The sequence below is a fragment of the Cynocephalus volans genome, chromosome 2 (genome assembly GCF_027409185.1).
Source record: "Cynocephalus volans isolate mCynVol1 chromosome 2, mCynVol1.pri, whole genome shotgun sequence".
In the NCBI taxonomy this organism is placed as follows: Eukaryota; Metazoa; Chordata; class Mammalia; order Dermoptera; family Cynocephalidae; genus Cynocephalus; species Cynocephalus volans.
Window position 1 is genome coordinate 137,106,255 of NC_084461.1, and position 16,246 is coordinate 137,122,500.

General features: G+C 44.4%; 1 protein-coding gene and 1 non-coding gene across 2 annotated transcripts; both read right to left on the reverse strand.

Moving 5' to 3' along the window:
- Nucleotides 1-3,417: 3,417 nt before the first annotated feature.
- FAXDC2 (fatty acid hydroxylase domain containing 2) lies at nucleotides 3,418-15,797 on the reverse strand. Its single transcript, XM_063082971.1, is given in 8 exon segments — nucleotides 3,418-3,574; nucleotides 4,481-4,647; nucleotides 5,042-5,168; nucleotides 5,774-5,979; nucleotides 9,763-9,884; nucleotides 12,752-12,855; nucleotides 13,542-13,633; nucleotides 15,750-15,797. Coding segments are annotated over 8 exon segments (1,023 nt in total).
- Nucleotides 3,786-3,887, reverse strand: LOC134371325 (U6 spliceosomal RNA). Its single transcript, XR_010022762.1, has one exon. It is a non-coding gene; the product is annotated as a U6 spliceosomal RNA (small nuclear RNA).
- Nucleotides 15,798-16,246: the final 449 nt, after the last annotated feature.

The window sequence follows — 16,246 nt, forward strand, 5'->3', positions numbered from 1 at the left end:
CCCGCCCCCTTTCCTGATAATTGATTTTACAAAAGAAAGCAAGCTGCTCAGAAGGCCCTGGAAGTGAGGAGGAGGGGCAAGGAAGACAACTAGCTAGGGAAGGTGGCCGGGGGGGTTGCTTTTTGCCAAAAACCTAGGTAGAGTATTCGGAATCATCTGGCACCCTCCTGAGTGGGACCCCAAAGTATCTCCTGGGGAAGGGTCCCTGGATTTTTCCCAGCCCCCACCCTCTCCTTAAGCCACGTTGATGGCAGAGGCAGGGAAGATAAGAACTTATAGCCTATTTCTCACTGGAGAGGAAAACTTCTCATCTGGCTTTGTGGAGAAGGTTCCACCTTACGCTCATAGTACATTATCTTTACCATGTGCTAGGATATCACATTTAAAAGGACAAAAAAAAAAAAAAAGAAAGAAATGTAAAATACTTGAATGAGCTTGTATTATAACGTTAATATTATTGAGAGTATCTGCTTTCCAGGCTGAAGTGATTGATTCATTCATTATTCTAGTCCTGCTTTAGTCCTTTGTAATTTGTGGTAATTATGCTTTTCTTTTTAATACAAAAAAAAATGTATAAAAATAAAAACTTGAAAAGGCAAAATATTGGCTGGTCTTCTATCTGGGGTGCTGCTGTTGGATGTGAGGGATTGAGCCCAGCTGGGGTTCCCCCAGATCAGAGGAACCCTGCACTCCTGATGTGCATGTGAAACTTCGGCAGGGGCTCTGCCACTGGGCTTTTGAGGAGTTTGCCTAAGGCAGGGGGGACCCTTTACAGAGCTTCTAAGACTACTAGTGCATCCAGGTGAGTACCTCAGTGGTCTTTAGAGCTGCTGTCAGCCTTGAATTCATGTCCACCTTGTATCTTAAGTGAGACATGGGAGCCATAGCCAGTGCCACAAAAGGGAGAGATACCAGTCCAACAGAATTCCAGGGTTTCAGCTCACTACCTGGCTCTCAAGTTTTCCATCTGCTGGCTGTGGCTTGGCATTGTGTACAGAGAGAGCCAAGAAAGAAAAAATTGATGAGATTCCTCATGGAGAGTTGGACAGCCCCTCTGATCACTTTTCCACCAGGGTGTAAGAGTAACAGTTCAGCACTGTGGCTTTATGGAATCTAAGTGAACCACTGATCCCTCCCAGAACTGAAAATGAGGCGCATGCCCTTATTTACTTATTCATCTGACAACTGTTTGTCTCCCAGGCTTAGTACTTTGTCAGAAATGGTTTTCTAGAGAGTTCCTTTTCACTATCCAGGTGGCAAGTACTTTAATACCACTAATGTCCTCGGTAGGCCAAAGGAGAGTTTAGGAGACAGTGGCCAGGGCTTCTGCAGACTGGCACTTTGGGAGCAGGAAGTCGAATTAAGTCAACCTTGTTTCCACACATTCCCTGTTAGGAATTCTCATGGAAGAAGCCACTAATTGATTGCACTCCCTTAGCTCCTAAATGACTTTGTAAGTATTAGAACAAGTCTCGCCAGAGACAGGAAAAACTGAAGTATCTACTGGAATTAAATGGAGACCAATTTATTTTATATGCTTTCTCTTTTCACATTCACATTTTCTGCTGGGAATTTAAGGCTTTTTTTTTTTTTTTTCCTTTTACCAGCATTGTTTACCAACCTCAGGGCTATTCTGTTTGACTACTAAAGAATAGATAGGGCTGGGCCCATCTGCTAAGGACCAACCACCTGCCTGCCAAAAGGCACAAGAGAATGACAGTCTGTGCCCCTCTAGGCCCCTTGCAGTACCTCAAAATATAAAGACTTTAAACGGGAAAGGACACAACTGTTCTTTTACCTTCCTCTTTATCTACTGTATTCTCATCCTCTACCGTTCCCCTTAAGCATACTGAAGATTGACTTTTTTCAAATGTTGATTTGTGGAAACAGGTAATAAGTGCAGATCTGCAGCTGTGGGAACTTAGAGCTATCGTGCATCAACTTCAGGCTAAGGAAACAGGTCCTCCTAGGGATGGAGCCAGGTGGGCAGGCAGGCAGGTCTTCGGAAGGCCAGGGAGGATGCTGCCTGGTTAAGTGCTTGGTTGGCCTACTGGGCAAGTCCTCCAGGGTCCTACAGCCCATTTATGAAGAAGGCTTTTTTGATAGGGCCAAGTCTCCAGGCAGGACTATCAGATGTTAAAGTATTTTATAAAACCACAGTGGTGTTTTTTTTGACAGAACTGAAAGAAATAGGTTCAAGTATTTGTAAGAGTCTAGTAAATGATAATATGTTGGGCTTTAAAACAGTGAGTGGTCTTCAAATTGTTCTTGGGAGCCACAAGGCTCCTCACCCTGTCTGGCTGCTGAGGGGAGGCCAGGTGGGGACTGCTTCAACCCAAGCACCTGTGTTTTTGTTTTAGATAATAAGGTTCCTGGTTATATGTTTGAAAAAGGTATCTGCTAAAATCATCCTGAATAAGTGGTGTTAAGAAAAACGGGTTAACAAGTTGGGGAAAAAAGAATTTTGCCCTTTGCTTGGCCATGTCTTTTCTGTGCTTTTTGTTGGGGGAATAGGAGGGTTCTAACCTCTGGTCCTGATTCAGATAGGATAATTGGGGCCTTGGTTAGGTGCCCCCAAAGAACAGCATTCTGGCCCTTCCCTTTGTGGGTAAAAGGGTCCCCAGTGTAGCAGTTCCTTGGGGTTTGGCCTTTGGTTTCCACATAATGCTAAAAATGTTGGGATTTGGGCTGTACCTCTTTGGTATCTCAGTTTTAATCCAGGGAGGAGTATTAATCCTGTGATTGATATTTTTCTTATCAGAGAAGGAAGGCGATTATGGTGAGGCAGAGTTGAAATGAGGCCTTTGTCACTGACTGTGTGTTGCAGGGGTGAATGGGCACTAGGGTCTGGCATGTTAAGAACTGATACCTGTAACCATCTGCCAGGGTGTCCTGGCCCTGGCCTGAGAAGGGTATGACAAAAGCCATTTGGGACAGGAAGGGGCAAAGCAATATCTGGTTTCCTACCCCCTGCCACCAGAGGAGCTCTCCCTGGAGCCACACAGCTTCCAGTCCTGCTGCTACCTAGTCATTCTCTGCATCTTGCTGGGGCTATGAAGGAGTCATCTGGGTGGAACCCCTCTCCTCTTCCACAGCAGAGGACCAGGGGGACTTGCCAAGAGCCCTCTCAAAGTGGTTCCCTCCTTCTGGCTGGCCCCAGTCTGGGGAGTTGTTTTTTCCTTTTCCTTAAGCCCACTGCTGCTCCCATTAAGAGACATAAAGGGCAACAGTTTGGGGGAAGCCCGGGCCCCATGCTTGGCCCTGCTTTTCCAGGAAGTTGACTTTCCCTCTACCTTAGTGGTGCCATCATTAGAGTGTGTGGCTGAAGGAGGCAAGTCTTTAGGTACAATCATGAGGGCCCAGACCACTTTGGCATCCCACTGCTAAAGGGACAGCCAGGCTGGCACTAGGGCCCTCTCACTCCATCTTCTTTGGGGAGTCAGGGATGCTCTCTGAGAGCAGGGTGAAGCCCAGCAGGAATACGTGTCTCTCGTAGGCCTTGGTCTCCTTAAACATAGTGTCGGTCCCATGAAGGTGGTCCAGCACCCCCAGCACCCTGTAGCACTGGTTGAACCTGGAAGAGAGAAGACGGCGCTGCAAGGCTGGCGCTGGAGGCCCCTGTGCAATCTCCAAGCATGCTGGCCTTTCACACATTTTTCAGCCCTCCTACTCAATACCTGGCCCCACCTGATCACCTGCATCAGAATTCCTGGGGAACTGTTACAAACACACCTTCCTGCTGCCACTCCAGACCTGCAAAATCTGGAGTCTTTTTTTTTTTTTCTGAAAATATGGAACACAATGAATTTGTGGGTCATCTTTGCTCAGGGGCCATGCTAATCTCTGTATTGTTCCAAGTTTAGGACATGTGCTGCCAAAGTGAGCACCGGAGTCGTCTTTCAAAAAGCTCACTATGTAATTCTGATGCATACAAGTTAGAGAACCTCTGGCAGAACTAGACTGGTTCAGAGACAATCTGCCTCAGAATCCCCTGGAACACTTACAAAATTAAAATGTAGGTTTTCAGGCCCTGTTCCCCCAGATACTTTGATTCAGCATATTTGGAATAGAGCCCGAGAGGCTGCATTTTAAATAAGCATCTCAAGTGATTCTGGCATAGGAGGTTTGTAGACCACACTTGGAAAAGCCTGGGAACTTTCAGAGAGTGCACAACTCCCACTGGAATTGCATGCAAGATTTTTATGCATATATACATTTTCCTGAGGACAATGTCCATAGCTTACATTAGATAGTCAAAGGGTCCAGGACCCAAATAAAGGTTAAAAAACCCCACTTGCAGGAAGACCTGATGTCAGAAAGAAGCAAAAGAACAAGTGTGGTCTTTATTTTCCCCACCTCCAGATCTCTCCCCGCACTAGCACCCACATTTAAACTGGAACACCAGTTGTCTGCTACCAGAAGCTCCAAGGAGTGAGGGTGGTGGTTATGCCCAGGGACCCACTATGGGAGGGAGTCTTACTTGAGATGGTGGTAGTCGTGGAATTTAGGTGAAGGTAGGAAGGGTAGGTGATAGCCACAGTGGGAAATGGTGGAAATGATGAAGACCAAGGAAAACCACATGGTGATGGAGGACAAGTGGGAGCCCATTACTAAGGGACCCACAATCACTGGCAGCATGTTGGAGGCCTGCAAGGGGAGGAATGAATGAAGGCAGGGCCGAGAGAGATGCAGGGGATGCAGCTGGCTGTCCACTTTGCCCCAGGGTGTACCAGAGGAAGACATTCTTGACTCAGATCTGGAAAAGGTGATAGAGTTTCAGGACCCTGATTTGTTAGAGACATTCACCTTTGTAACCTGGGACAAGTTATTAACTGAGGCTCACTTCCTCATTAGCAAAATCAGGATTTAAACAGTTGTTGGAAGGATTAAATGTGATACCTTGTGTTAGGCATCTTTTTTAGCCTGGCGTTTATGGCAAGTCAATAACAAATGGTAGCTACTTAATGGGAAGAAGAAAGAAAGGGCCAGTGTGGTCTAATTCTCTGCAGGAGACATTTGGGAAGGTGGTTGGGGCATCTGCCCTTAATGTCTGGGGATTCTACTTACCACATATAGGGTGGGCATAGATAGAGATTACACCAATGGGAGCTGTCCGTTCATGGTGTTTCTTGTGGATTTTCTTGTAGAATGATGGGTGGTGAAGGAGCCTGGAAAAATAGTTAATAAGTGATAATCTACTGATTCCTCTATCTTCCTTCCTCACTAGACCACAAGAAACCAAAGGTAAGAACTATAGGTTCCATCTATGGAGCAAAGTTGAAAACACTGAAATCAGACCTGCCTGTGATTTCCAATCCCACCCTTATGTTGCATAATTTGGGGGTGGGTTACTTTTCTTCTCTATCCCAGTTGTATTGGCTGTAAAATGGGGATGATGGGGCTGGCTAGTTAGCTCAGCTGGTTAGAGCATTGTACAAACACCAAGGTCAAGGGTTCGGATGCCTGTATCAGCCAGCCACCAAAAAAAAAAAAAAAAAGGGAGAGGGAATGATGCCCAGAAAGGATTCAGTAAGGAAATAAATGAGAAACTGCCCTGCCTCCTACACGAATGGAACAGCTTGCTCTTTTCTGGACATTCCTCAGTTGTCCTAAGTTGTCAGTTATGGGACAGATAATTGTCTCCCTGTTAACCATTTAAAGGGAGGCTTGTTGCCGGGGGTGTTGGTCCTACACCTACAATTCAGAGGCCTCAGTTTCCTCATTAGTAAGTAGGGTGAGGAGCCAGCTGTGCTCAGGCAGGGACCCTGCTCACTGGTGTAAATAGTAGACCAGGACTTCCTCAATCTAGGTGAACACTGCCAGCTCCAGAAGGAACCAGTGGAAGGTAGGTAGCTCTCGGCGACAGGGGTCTCTCCACCACTTGAGGAAAGGATAGAGAAAGACCACCATGAGGAAAGAGATCACGTACTTGTTGAAAAGAACTGTGCGGATAGATTGGCGTAGTTTCACAGGATCCACCTGCCTGAGGGAAGGAAGGAGGAAGATGGACCAAGAGTGTGAGAAGTAGGGCCGTATAAAAAAGCGTCCACTGTGATCTGCTCACAGGAGGCCTTTACTCCAATTGGATCCTGGAAGTGATGCCTGGGTATTGCCGGCAGCTCCTGATTGCCACTGGCCCTGGGGTTGGAAATGTTGCAGCAATAAGCCCCTGGCTGTTAGGTGGACGAGTAATGCCACTGCCCTTGGAAACTCCTTCCAGCAGCCTTCAGTCTGCCTGAGCCTATCTTCTCCCTCCTGGTTCTGCAAATATCACCCCTTTCCTCCCCATTTCTCTGGCCAGGCCCAATGTATGCCTGGCAGGTAACTTAGGGAGCCTCCAGGATTCTTGAAGAAGACTATCAACTTTCAAGTTGACATGCCAGTCCAGCCCTTTAGTTCCTCCTCATCAGGAGAAACTTGTTCATGATTGGATACAGAGATCAAAGTCATCTGCCTCTTCATGTGGTCCAGCCACAATGGACTAGGCTCAGAGAAAAGAAGGCAGTAAGCCAGGGAGCTGTTGATCTATCCTCTTGACTAACCTCCAAGTTTTCATGGTGGAGCTGTTAGGATGGGGGCCTGCCCAAGAATTTCCACCAGAGTCCACTGTAGAGAGCTGGCCCCAAATACCCACTCCCCATTTGGCCTCAATACTACAGCCAGAATTTCTCCCAAGAATCAGTGACCCTTTAACTCTTCCCTTTGTCAGAGCACTGGGGCTCCAGGGAACAGTCCTGTGACCACAGGTCATCTCCTGGGTCCTGATGAACTCATTTGGGATTGGTTGAAAGGGATTTCTCCCTGAAGTTCCTCTGCAAGCTGGAAGGATTTTAGCCCCAAGGTGAAGTTGAGTTCAGAATGGCCCCCAAGCTTGAGGCCTTCCTCTTCCTCCAGCCTTTCCAGGCACTGCATGTATTGACTGACTTCAGAATTCACTCTAATTTTTTTTACTTCCATCCCATTGTGAGGCCAGGTCTGACCAGCCTGGTTTGAGAGTATGTCAGATAAAGCCATATACATCTTTTGGAAAACTTGACCAATAGGGGGCGTGTATCATATTTGTTTATTCATTCATTTAACTGATAATTATTGAGCACCTACTATGTAGCACTCAGTGATCTTGATGCTGAACATAGAGCAATGAACAAATGATTCCTGCCCTCATGGAATTTATATTCCAGTGGGGAAGATAGATTAGGAATAACAATTGTATAAATGTATATTAAATATTAGGTGATAGGTGCTTGGTAAAAGTAAAGGAGGAGGTTTATAGAGATGAGACAATGTTTTTGTGATTATTTTAGGAGATGCAGGCTGAAGGATTTAGGGGTGAAGTCTTGTAAGGTGTCAAACTTACTTTCAAATGGTTAAGTAAAAAGTTATAGAGGCATATATATATATTTTTATATATAGATAAATAATTATAAAATATTTAAAATTGGCGAATCTAAGTGGTATGTAAATGAGTAATAACTACTTTTTTTTATTTTTTATTTTTCTGGATATGTGTTTAAGATTTTTCATAAGAGGCTGGCCGGCTAGCTCAGTTGGTTAGAGTATGGTGTTATAACATCAAGGTCAAGGGTTCATATCCCTGTACTGGTCAGCTGCAAAAAATAAATAAAATTTTTCATAAGACTGTACAGGGAGGAACTGGAAACTGTATAGACAAATCTTGCAAAGAGCTTTGCTGCAAAGAGCAAAAATATGACTGGTAGGGAATATGGGAAGTGGAGTCGTGTCACTTTTTTTTTAAGATAGGAAAAAGTACAGCATGTTTGTAATAACCCAGAGAGGAATAATACAGGGGTGAGAGGGAAGTGGGGGAGAGGAGATACAAGAAAGAGAAGAGAGAATTGCTGAAGCAATTTCATGGAGCAGACAAAAGGTGATGGGTATAGTACACAGACAGTGTACAGACAGGAGCAAGGAGAGTTCATCTGTGGTATCAGGTGGGAAGGTAGAGCATGTGGGTGCAGGTGCCATTGGTAGGCCGATGTGGTGTGGGTCTGTGAAGCTCTCTTTTGCTAGCTTTAATTTTCTTTGTGAAGTAGGAAGCAAGGCTATTCTCTGTAAAAAAGGTTAGGGGAGGAGATGTTAGGGATTTGAGGAGAGAGAAGGTGTGAACTAGCCTAGTCACCCAGGACAGTGGGAGAGTAAACAGACCAGGGATGGATCATATGAACGCTGGGTAGCATTCAGCTCCCACTTGAGGATCTGTTTCTGGTGTCTTACTTAGTACAGGGGTCAGTCCTTCCTGGAGACAGCAAAAGACTAAATGGCCTCAGGAGGTTCTTTCCTATTTGTGTTCCCATCTGAGGGTGCAGACAGTGCAGGAGCACTGGACCTGGAGTCAGAGGGGAGAAACCCTGGCTTTGTTTCCAAGTAACAGTCTGATTTTGAGCTAGTCACTGCACATCTCTGAACCTTAAGCTTTGGCAAAATGCAACAAGACTTTCCTATGTAGCTCTCCAATCATTGTAGAGTATATGGTTGTACAGGTGGTAGGTGATATTCTTGGGAGCTGGTGTAGCCTGGTAGTTAAGAGCGTGAGCCCTGGAATCAGAAAGCCTGAGCTGAATCATGGTTCTACCCATGTCACATCTCAAAGCCTCCGTTTCCTCATCTGAACAATGAAGGTTATCATAGCACTTGGCCTAAAAGATGTAAGCATTTAGTCAATGGTGGCTGCTAAGGAGACAGCCATGGTCTGACAGATGAAGGGTTCTCAAGGGCTTTGACACTTTAGGCTCCAGTACATGTCCTGCCAAGCTGGGCCTGGAGGAAGCCCCCTGGCTGACTGGCAGCTCCCATCTCAAGCAAGGGGTGCTGTGAGCCAGACTTGCAGCTTTGATTCAGGAAGGAGCCATTCCCAAGGACAGAGTCAAGACACTTTTTTACCCTTTCTGCCTTTCTGAAGTGCTGGGCTGAGACAGAATGTCCTGAGAGCTGTGGCGATTCACCCAGGCACCTGCAGATGATTAAAAGAGATTGTCTTGTCTGGGAAAGAAGCCAGGACGTGGTTTGGGTGGAGCTGGGGAAAGAAACTGCATTTCAGAATCCACTCCTCCCTGTTGTGTAAGTGAAGGTTTCTAGAGGTTGTCAGAGGGCCAAGTAGGCAAGCCAGGCTCAGGGAACAGCAGGACTCACTTCCTGGAGCTGTGCAAGTCGGAGTACCTCATAAGCAGGGTGTGGGCCTTGTTTATCATGGATTTGCCCCAGAACTTTGCACTATTGGTTAAATTGAATAATTACAAAGGAGGACCTTAAAAACCACCACCACCCACACATTCGGAATCTGTCCCGTCCATCTATGACAGTGGGTTTATCCTCTGTTTCAGCAGCTCTCTCCCTCGCTCACAATGATAGCTGTTATTCATGATTTTAGTGTCCAGCCATTGCTGTCTCTGTTCCCATGGGTAAAGGGGAGCTGCCTAACATATCTGGGACTCTGTCTAGTACCAGTCTGACACGATCTCTTCTGTTCCTAAAATGACCATCTTGGCACAGGCAGGTACAGATCCCTGGGCTGGGAATCAGGAGACCAGAACATTAGTCTTGACTGCCCAATAGCCAAGTAGCTCTGAGATTTTGGGCAAATTATTTCCTCTCTCTAACCTTCTAAATTGGGCGAGTCTTGTAGATAATAACTTGGCTCACAATGGCCATGGTCTCTCCTGGGCCAGTGGTGAGAATTCTGAAAGTGTAACTTTAGCTCTTGCTTTCTGTGCTTTGACCACAAGAAACTGCAGCAACACTTACAGGTTCATTCTTGCCAACCTGAATTCGGTAGCGGGAGATAAAGTTAGGTTTTCCAGTTGTGTTGACCACCAGGAGGAGCCCATTGAAGCTCCAGAAGAACAGAGCAGGTACTTGGCAGGCACCTGAGGTTGGAAAGCAGAAACAATCAGGGTGACTTCAAGTTCTCTCAGCACACATATTAGCTGAATACACATTTTATGGTGACTGAGGCTGCATTGTACACAGTCCCTTTCCAGGGAGGTCTTAGCACTCGAGACAAGGGGGCCTACCTTTAGTCCTGGGTGACAAACTAGCTGTGGGAACTTGGACAGGTCACTTAAGGACTGTCTCTATTTTCTTAGCTGTAAAATGGGGATGATCACCTTCAAGGTGGTTAGAGACCCCTATATGAAAGTGTATTAAAATATATAATACTCTCTAAAATAGAAATGAATTTAGGTTGACATTTGGGAGTCTGTGCCCATCGGACCTTTTATGAATTGCCAAGGAAGGAGAAGCAAAGGCAGTACTTGGTGTGCTGTGGTTCACAATGAGCAGCGGACCAGGAGTCAGTCAGAAACCTAATCCCTGTTATCTTACTAACTGAGCACTGGGACTCAGGTGTCATCTAGTCAGCATTTTCCAAAGTGGAAAATATCTTTCAAGGAACACCTTGGTTAGTTTTCATACTTTACTCTTCCAGAGAGTCATGGTCCATACTCTGAGAATTCCTGCAGCAGAGAAACCTATCTGACTTTGATAAACTCAATCTTTCCCAGCCTTCTTTGACCCTAGAACACCTAAGAATAGATGGTCATGCATCCCTGTTTGCCTAGGAGAATTTTCAATTTACATTTGTCATTCCAGCATAATAATTTAATAACACCTCCTTTTACTTTCACAGTATCTCTATCTGGTTGATAAATTATATGGCCACCCCACTTATTAACATCCCACAGCACTGATGTTCTGCAGACTATTTTAGAAAATACTGATCAAGCCTTAAAATTTAGATTTGGCTTTTTGTACCACATCCTACTTTTCCATGGAGTCTTTCCAAGTATCTCTGAGCTACCATTGTGAACAAGCAGCACTTTGTCCACTCCAATTGGCAATTACTCAAATGACATTATAGTGTTACCTAACTCTCATACTCTTTATTTGCCCATGTTTTGCCTCCAGATTCAAAATCCCAAAGGGCAAGGACAATGTTTTACTTAACTCTGTTTCTGTACCCTCCTCCAGCACCCTTCCTGCTCTGTTGCCCACAGTGTCTGCTGGTAGCTGGAACTTGGAAAATACTTGGCTAGCACTGGGAGAATATGATTGGTACAAATTTTCTGGAGGGCAATTTGTCAGTATCTGAAATAGAAAAGAAAGCAAGAGAGAGGGAGACAGAAAAAGAAAAAGAAGGACACATATATGTCCATTACATGTAAATGTACCATTGCAGCATTTTCTTAAAATCACAGTAAAACATTTAAAGCAGTCTAAATGTCTATTAGTAGGGAATAGACTAAATAGAGTATTTCCACAAAAGGGCATACACTGGGCAGCTTAAAACATTAAGTCTATTTTTTTTTGTGGCAGCTTGCTGGTATAGGGATCCAAACCCTTGACCTTGGTGTTATCAACACTGTGCTCTAACCAACTGAAATAACCTGCCAGCCCCAGTCACATGGAAAGATGACTACAATCCATTCAATGGAAAAAAATGGGTTAAAAAATAGTTGTCTTATAAATACAGCAATATATCCAATATACAAGAGATGTACACTAATATATTAACGGTGGTTATTTCTTGAAGGTGGGAGAATGGGTGATTTTCACCCTCTCTATGCTTCTTTGAATTGCTTCGTTTTAATTTTTAGCAATGAGCACATATTTATTTTTATACTCAGAAATAATGAAGTATGTTTTATTTTGGGGAAAAAATGTTGGGTTGGTCGTTTCCCAGTGGGCCATCCAACAAGGTGTCCACCTACTTGGAACTCTAAGGGCTCCTTGAGAAATACAGAATGAAAACCACAATATGATATTGAACTTTTGTCAAGCTCTAACACTTAAAATTGCAAATATTTTATCTCTGATATTTGCTCATCACCAAAGTAGATTTCACATCATTGTAAGTACATAAAATGTTTTCCCATCACTTTTTCCATATACACCTGTAATGTGCATTGTTTTTTTGGTGACTGCTTAAGATTCCGTTGAACCTGTCATATTTAATGTTCAGCCCATTTTCAGAGTTCTCCTAGCTGAAAGCAGTCCTCAGGGACATTTATTTGTACTTTTGCTTTGTGACAACTGATACTTGACCCTTCTAGACTGTGACAGTTTGTTTTTCTTTTTCATTTTGGTACGTGGACAATCATGTGACAGTTTTTTAATGAGGTTGACAAACACTTCATCTTAAATATTTCTATATCCTCCATACAAGTTTGGTGCATAGTAACATTAATAAATATTATTTGAGTGAATGTATGATTGAGGACATTCACTATTATAGATAATGCTCTTATAAATATCTATGTTTCAATGGTTTTTTTCCTCCTATTATATTTTGTTAGGCTAGTTTGGAGACATTCACACTATCAGTAAATATTTGAGTAGCCATTAGCTGTCAAGCACTGAAAGCTAGACTGTACAAGGTACAGGGGACATAGTCTCAGACAAGATAGAGTGGTTCTCTGTGCTTGTGGAGTTACATGTAGAAGCAGGATTATTGCTGGAACATGGATTCATTTTTACACAAAACTTTTCTTATTTTTCTATATTTGTCAGGAGATCTTAACTTCTTAGCTTCTTTTCTTAGACATCCTGTTTCCAGACTGCCCACAAGTTTAGTACTCTTTGGGGTTATCACTTTTTTTGAACTTCACTTCAAGTCCTCATCCCTTGGAATAATGAACTGAGAAGTCATTGTTCCAAAGTAGAGAACAAAACAGAAAAACAATTAAGCTACAATCATGTACCCAAACCCGAAGCACCGAGGGTCTGGGAACCTCACCTATAATGAAGAGGATCCACTCCTTCCCTTCAAACGTAGACAGCAGCCTCTCCCACTGGGCTTGCCAAAAGTAGCCAGAAGCTCTCCAAAGTCTCTGAAGATGCCTTGGAGGAAAAAAAAAATCCAGCCCAGCCGGAGTCCTGAGGTGTGGAGTCGAGGGAAGCCAAACCCAGCCACATCCAGGTAAAGAGCACACCAAAAACACCATTTCCATGCGGGTAGCCCACCATAGCCACCGCAGTTGCCATGGCTGCTGCAAAAGCAGCTAGTGTCTTTAGCAGCAGTTACAACTACCATGCAGATGGCACGCCAGACTCTCAACTGCATTGACACAAGGAGAAGCACCAGCAGAGAACAAAAAAAAAAAAAAAAAAGAAAAGAAGAGGTACTCTCCACAAAGCACACTCCAAAGTAATAGAAGAAGCATCTGCTTTATGATAATAGGGGAGGACTTGATCATACCTGTCTCAGTACTGGACAGATCATCTAGGCAACAGATCAACAGAGGAACAGTTAATCTGTCAGATGAAGAGAACAAATCTATGGTTATTAGAGAGGGGAGGCGAAGGGGAGAAATTGGATAAGGGGCTTAAACAATAAATATGACTTGTAATAATGAATATGCTAATAAAAAAACACAATTGGTAAACTTGAAAAAAAGAAAAGAAAAAAAATTCAGGTTTCTGGGTGAAAACTGATGGGCAGACAGCTCCTTACTCCATGCTCTGTCCCCAGACCACCAACCACACTGCCCTAGGTCCTGGATTAAAGCTGGGCTGAGCAGACTTACCATGTGACTGAGTTCCAGAAGGCCACAAACAAGAGAAGGCCAGAGCACAGGATGAAAGCTGTCCTCTTCATGGAGCCCCAGATTTGTCCCTCCTGGAGGAGGGACAAGAGGTGTCAGAGTCCAACAAGCGTCCTACCTCCACAGCCAGCTCACTACTGAGGCATGGCAGGAGTGCTGTGTGATCAGGGTTTCCACTACACCAGGAAGGCACCTCTGGCTGACCTCCCAGCTTCTGTGTGAGGTCTTTCTCATCAAGAGCTCTCAGGCTGTACAGGTGTGTTTGTGACAGAGCTACAGATTAGGAGAGAAAGGAATTAAACTGACACCAGAGAAACCAGCAGGCAATTTTATCACTCAGAGAGGACTGGCAAGCCTTCTAACAGCTATGGGATTTCATCACTAGTCCTCTTGGCAAATGGGGATACTCATTATCTGCACATTGGAATCACCTGGGTGCTATTAAAATCTCCCAAGGCCCAGGATCCTCTCCAACCCAATTATATAAGTCTCTGGAAGAGAGCCTGGGCCTCCATTTTTTTTAAAGCTCCCCAGGTCATTCCAGTAGGCAGGCAAGGCTAAGAGCCATGATAGAGGGATCTGCAGAATCTGTGAGAAGGAAATCCTTTCCCAGTCATAGGGACTTCACTGTGTTCGTGGACCAGGCCTATTTTCCCATCCCCACCATCCTCTTGCACTCGGAGAAAAGAGTGAATTGAACACAGGTTCTGACTTTTAATAATTCCTTTGCCTTCCAGTGAGATTAGCTGGGGCTGCCAGCTGGACAGGACGATTATCTGTTCAAGGGGTAAAGATGAGACCACTGCCAATCACTGAGAGTTCCTTACATGTTCTCCTACAAAAGGTTCTTCTCTAAACCAGAGGTCATTGCAAGATCAATGGCCAAACAACAAGATCTCAGATTCATAGAGAAAACACCAGCTGCCAGGCATGTCACCAATTTCCATGGTACAAGAGTTACAAATGTCACACACATATTCTGTGTTTCTAAGCCCAGAAGGGGTCTGCTCATGTTCTTTCATAGGGGAGAATTGGAGGTGGGTGTGCCTGGGGCTCATCTACACTTAGCAAATCAGGCCATGCACAGGGCGTTAAGCAGAGTGGTTTTTATTGAGGCGGGGTTATCTAACAGGATGTTACATTTTAATCCAGACTTTCAAGATCTGAGGGAGCAGATTGTTTTGGTCGACCCAGTCTGAGCAATCTGAATTTGCATTGAATCCTTCTCAGCATTACCCCATCCCACTTTTGATCAAAAGTTGAAGGGCTAGTGCTCATCAGGGTCCTGAGCTGTGGAAATGAGCACACGTGTGTGCCTGCCTCCCCCCTGCCAATCAGAGGAACTTGTTCTTTTACATGGGCCATTCAAAGGTCACTTCGAGTTGGCTAGACAGTCTACTTTGGGCTTTTCCAATTATTCCTTTTTTTTTTTTTTTTTTTTTTTAAGGATTCTGAGGACTCTTTTCAGGAACTTTACTAGACTTACTGGGAATTTTTCATCTTCTGAGTTTAATCAAACCAAAGTAAGTCAAATTAAAACCTCAATTTCACATCTAGGATTAGATATCTTCCCAGGGACGGTGGGTTTTCTCATCTCTCCAGCAGCCTAGATAAAGGGAATATAGGGCTGGCTGGTTAGATCATGTAGGAGAGTGTGGTGCTGGTAATACCAAGGTCAAGGGTTTGGATCTCCTTACTGGCCAGCCACCAAAAAAAAAAAAAGAAAAAAAGAAATATAAAAAGGAAAAAAGTCCGTGAGAGCAGGAACGCCGTGCAGAAGTTAGCTGGGGTTGAGAGCCAGATTCCTGGCCCCCGTGTCCAGCCCTTAGGAGGACTCTGTTGTTTATAACTGCACAGAGGTTATAAAACGGGGTGGTTCTAAAGGCCAGAGGCATGGGGGGCATGCTGAGGGCTACAGGTAGGTCGACCAAGAAGAGACAAGGGTAGGAGTACAGCTATGGGGTTTTTCAACTCGCCGCACACACACACTCCCTCATGCAAGCAAAGGGGCTGCAGTTATCAGGCATTTTGGAGTCAGGTCATCTCTGCTCAGCCACTGAAATGAGTCATCACCATGGGGCAGCCACCCCTAAACCTTGGAGAAGACAGCAAATATGCAACAAATACAGATATGGAAAGATCTATTGGCTACATTCTCATCAGTTTGGTGGGCAGGGTGCTAGTATTTACCTGCTTTGACTTCTCATTGTGTAGCATACTTCTAACTTCTCCCTTCATCTGGAATGAGAAAGTACTGGTTAACCCAAGTGCTATTTTCACATGCAACTAAGAAAGTAGGGAATGGAGGAAGTCAAGGTGAAGGGCTAGCAGTGATTTAAAAAAACAAAATTAAAAAAAACAAAACAAAGCAGGGTTTTGTTGTTGTTACAGGAACCAGACAAACTGATTCTAAAATTTACATGGAGAAATAAATAAACAAGAATAGCCAGGAAGGACTGGCCTGTTAGCTCAGTTGGTTAGAGCATGGTGCCGATAACACCAAGGTCCAGGGTTAGATCCCTGTACTGACCAACTGTCACACACACACAAAAAAAGTTAAAAATAAAGACTGAGAAACTAGCATGACTATCAGTACACTAAGACCTTGATCCTGGGAGGAGGCATCTCTGATTCATCCTACAAGACAGGGTGCTGATGATGCCCACTATGTCCATGTTATGGAAACT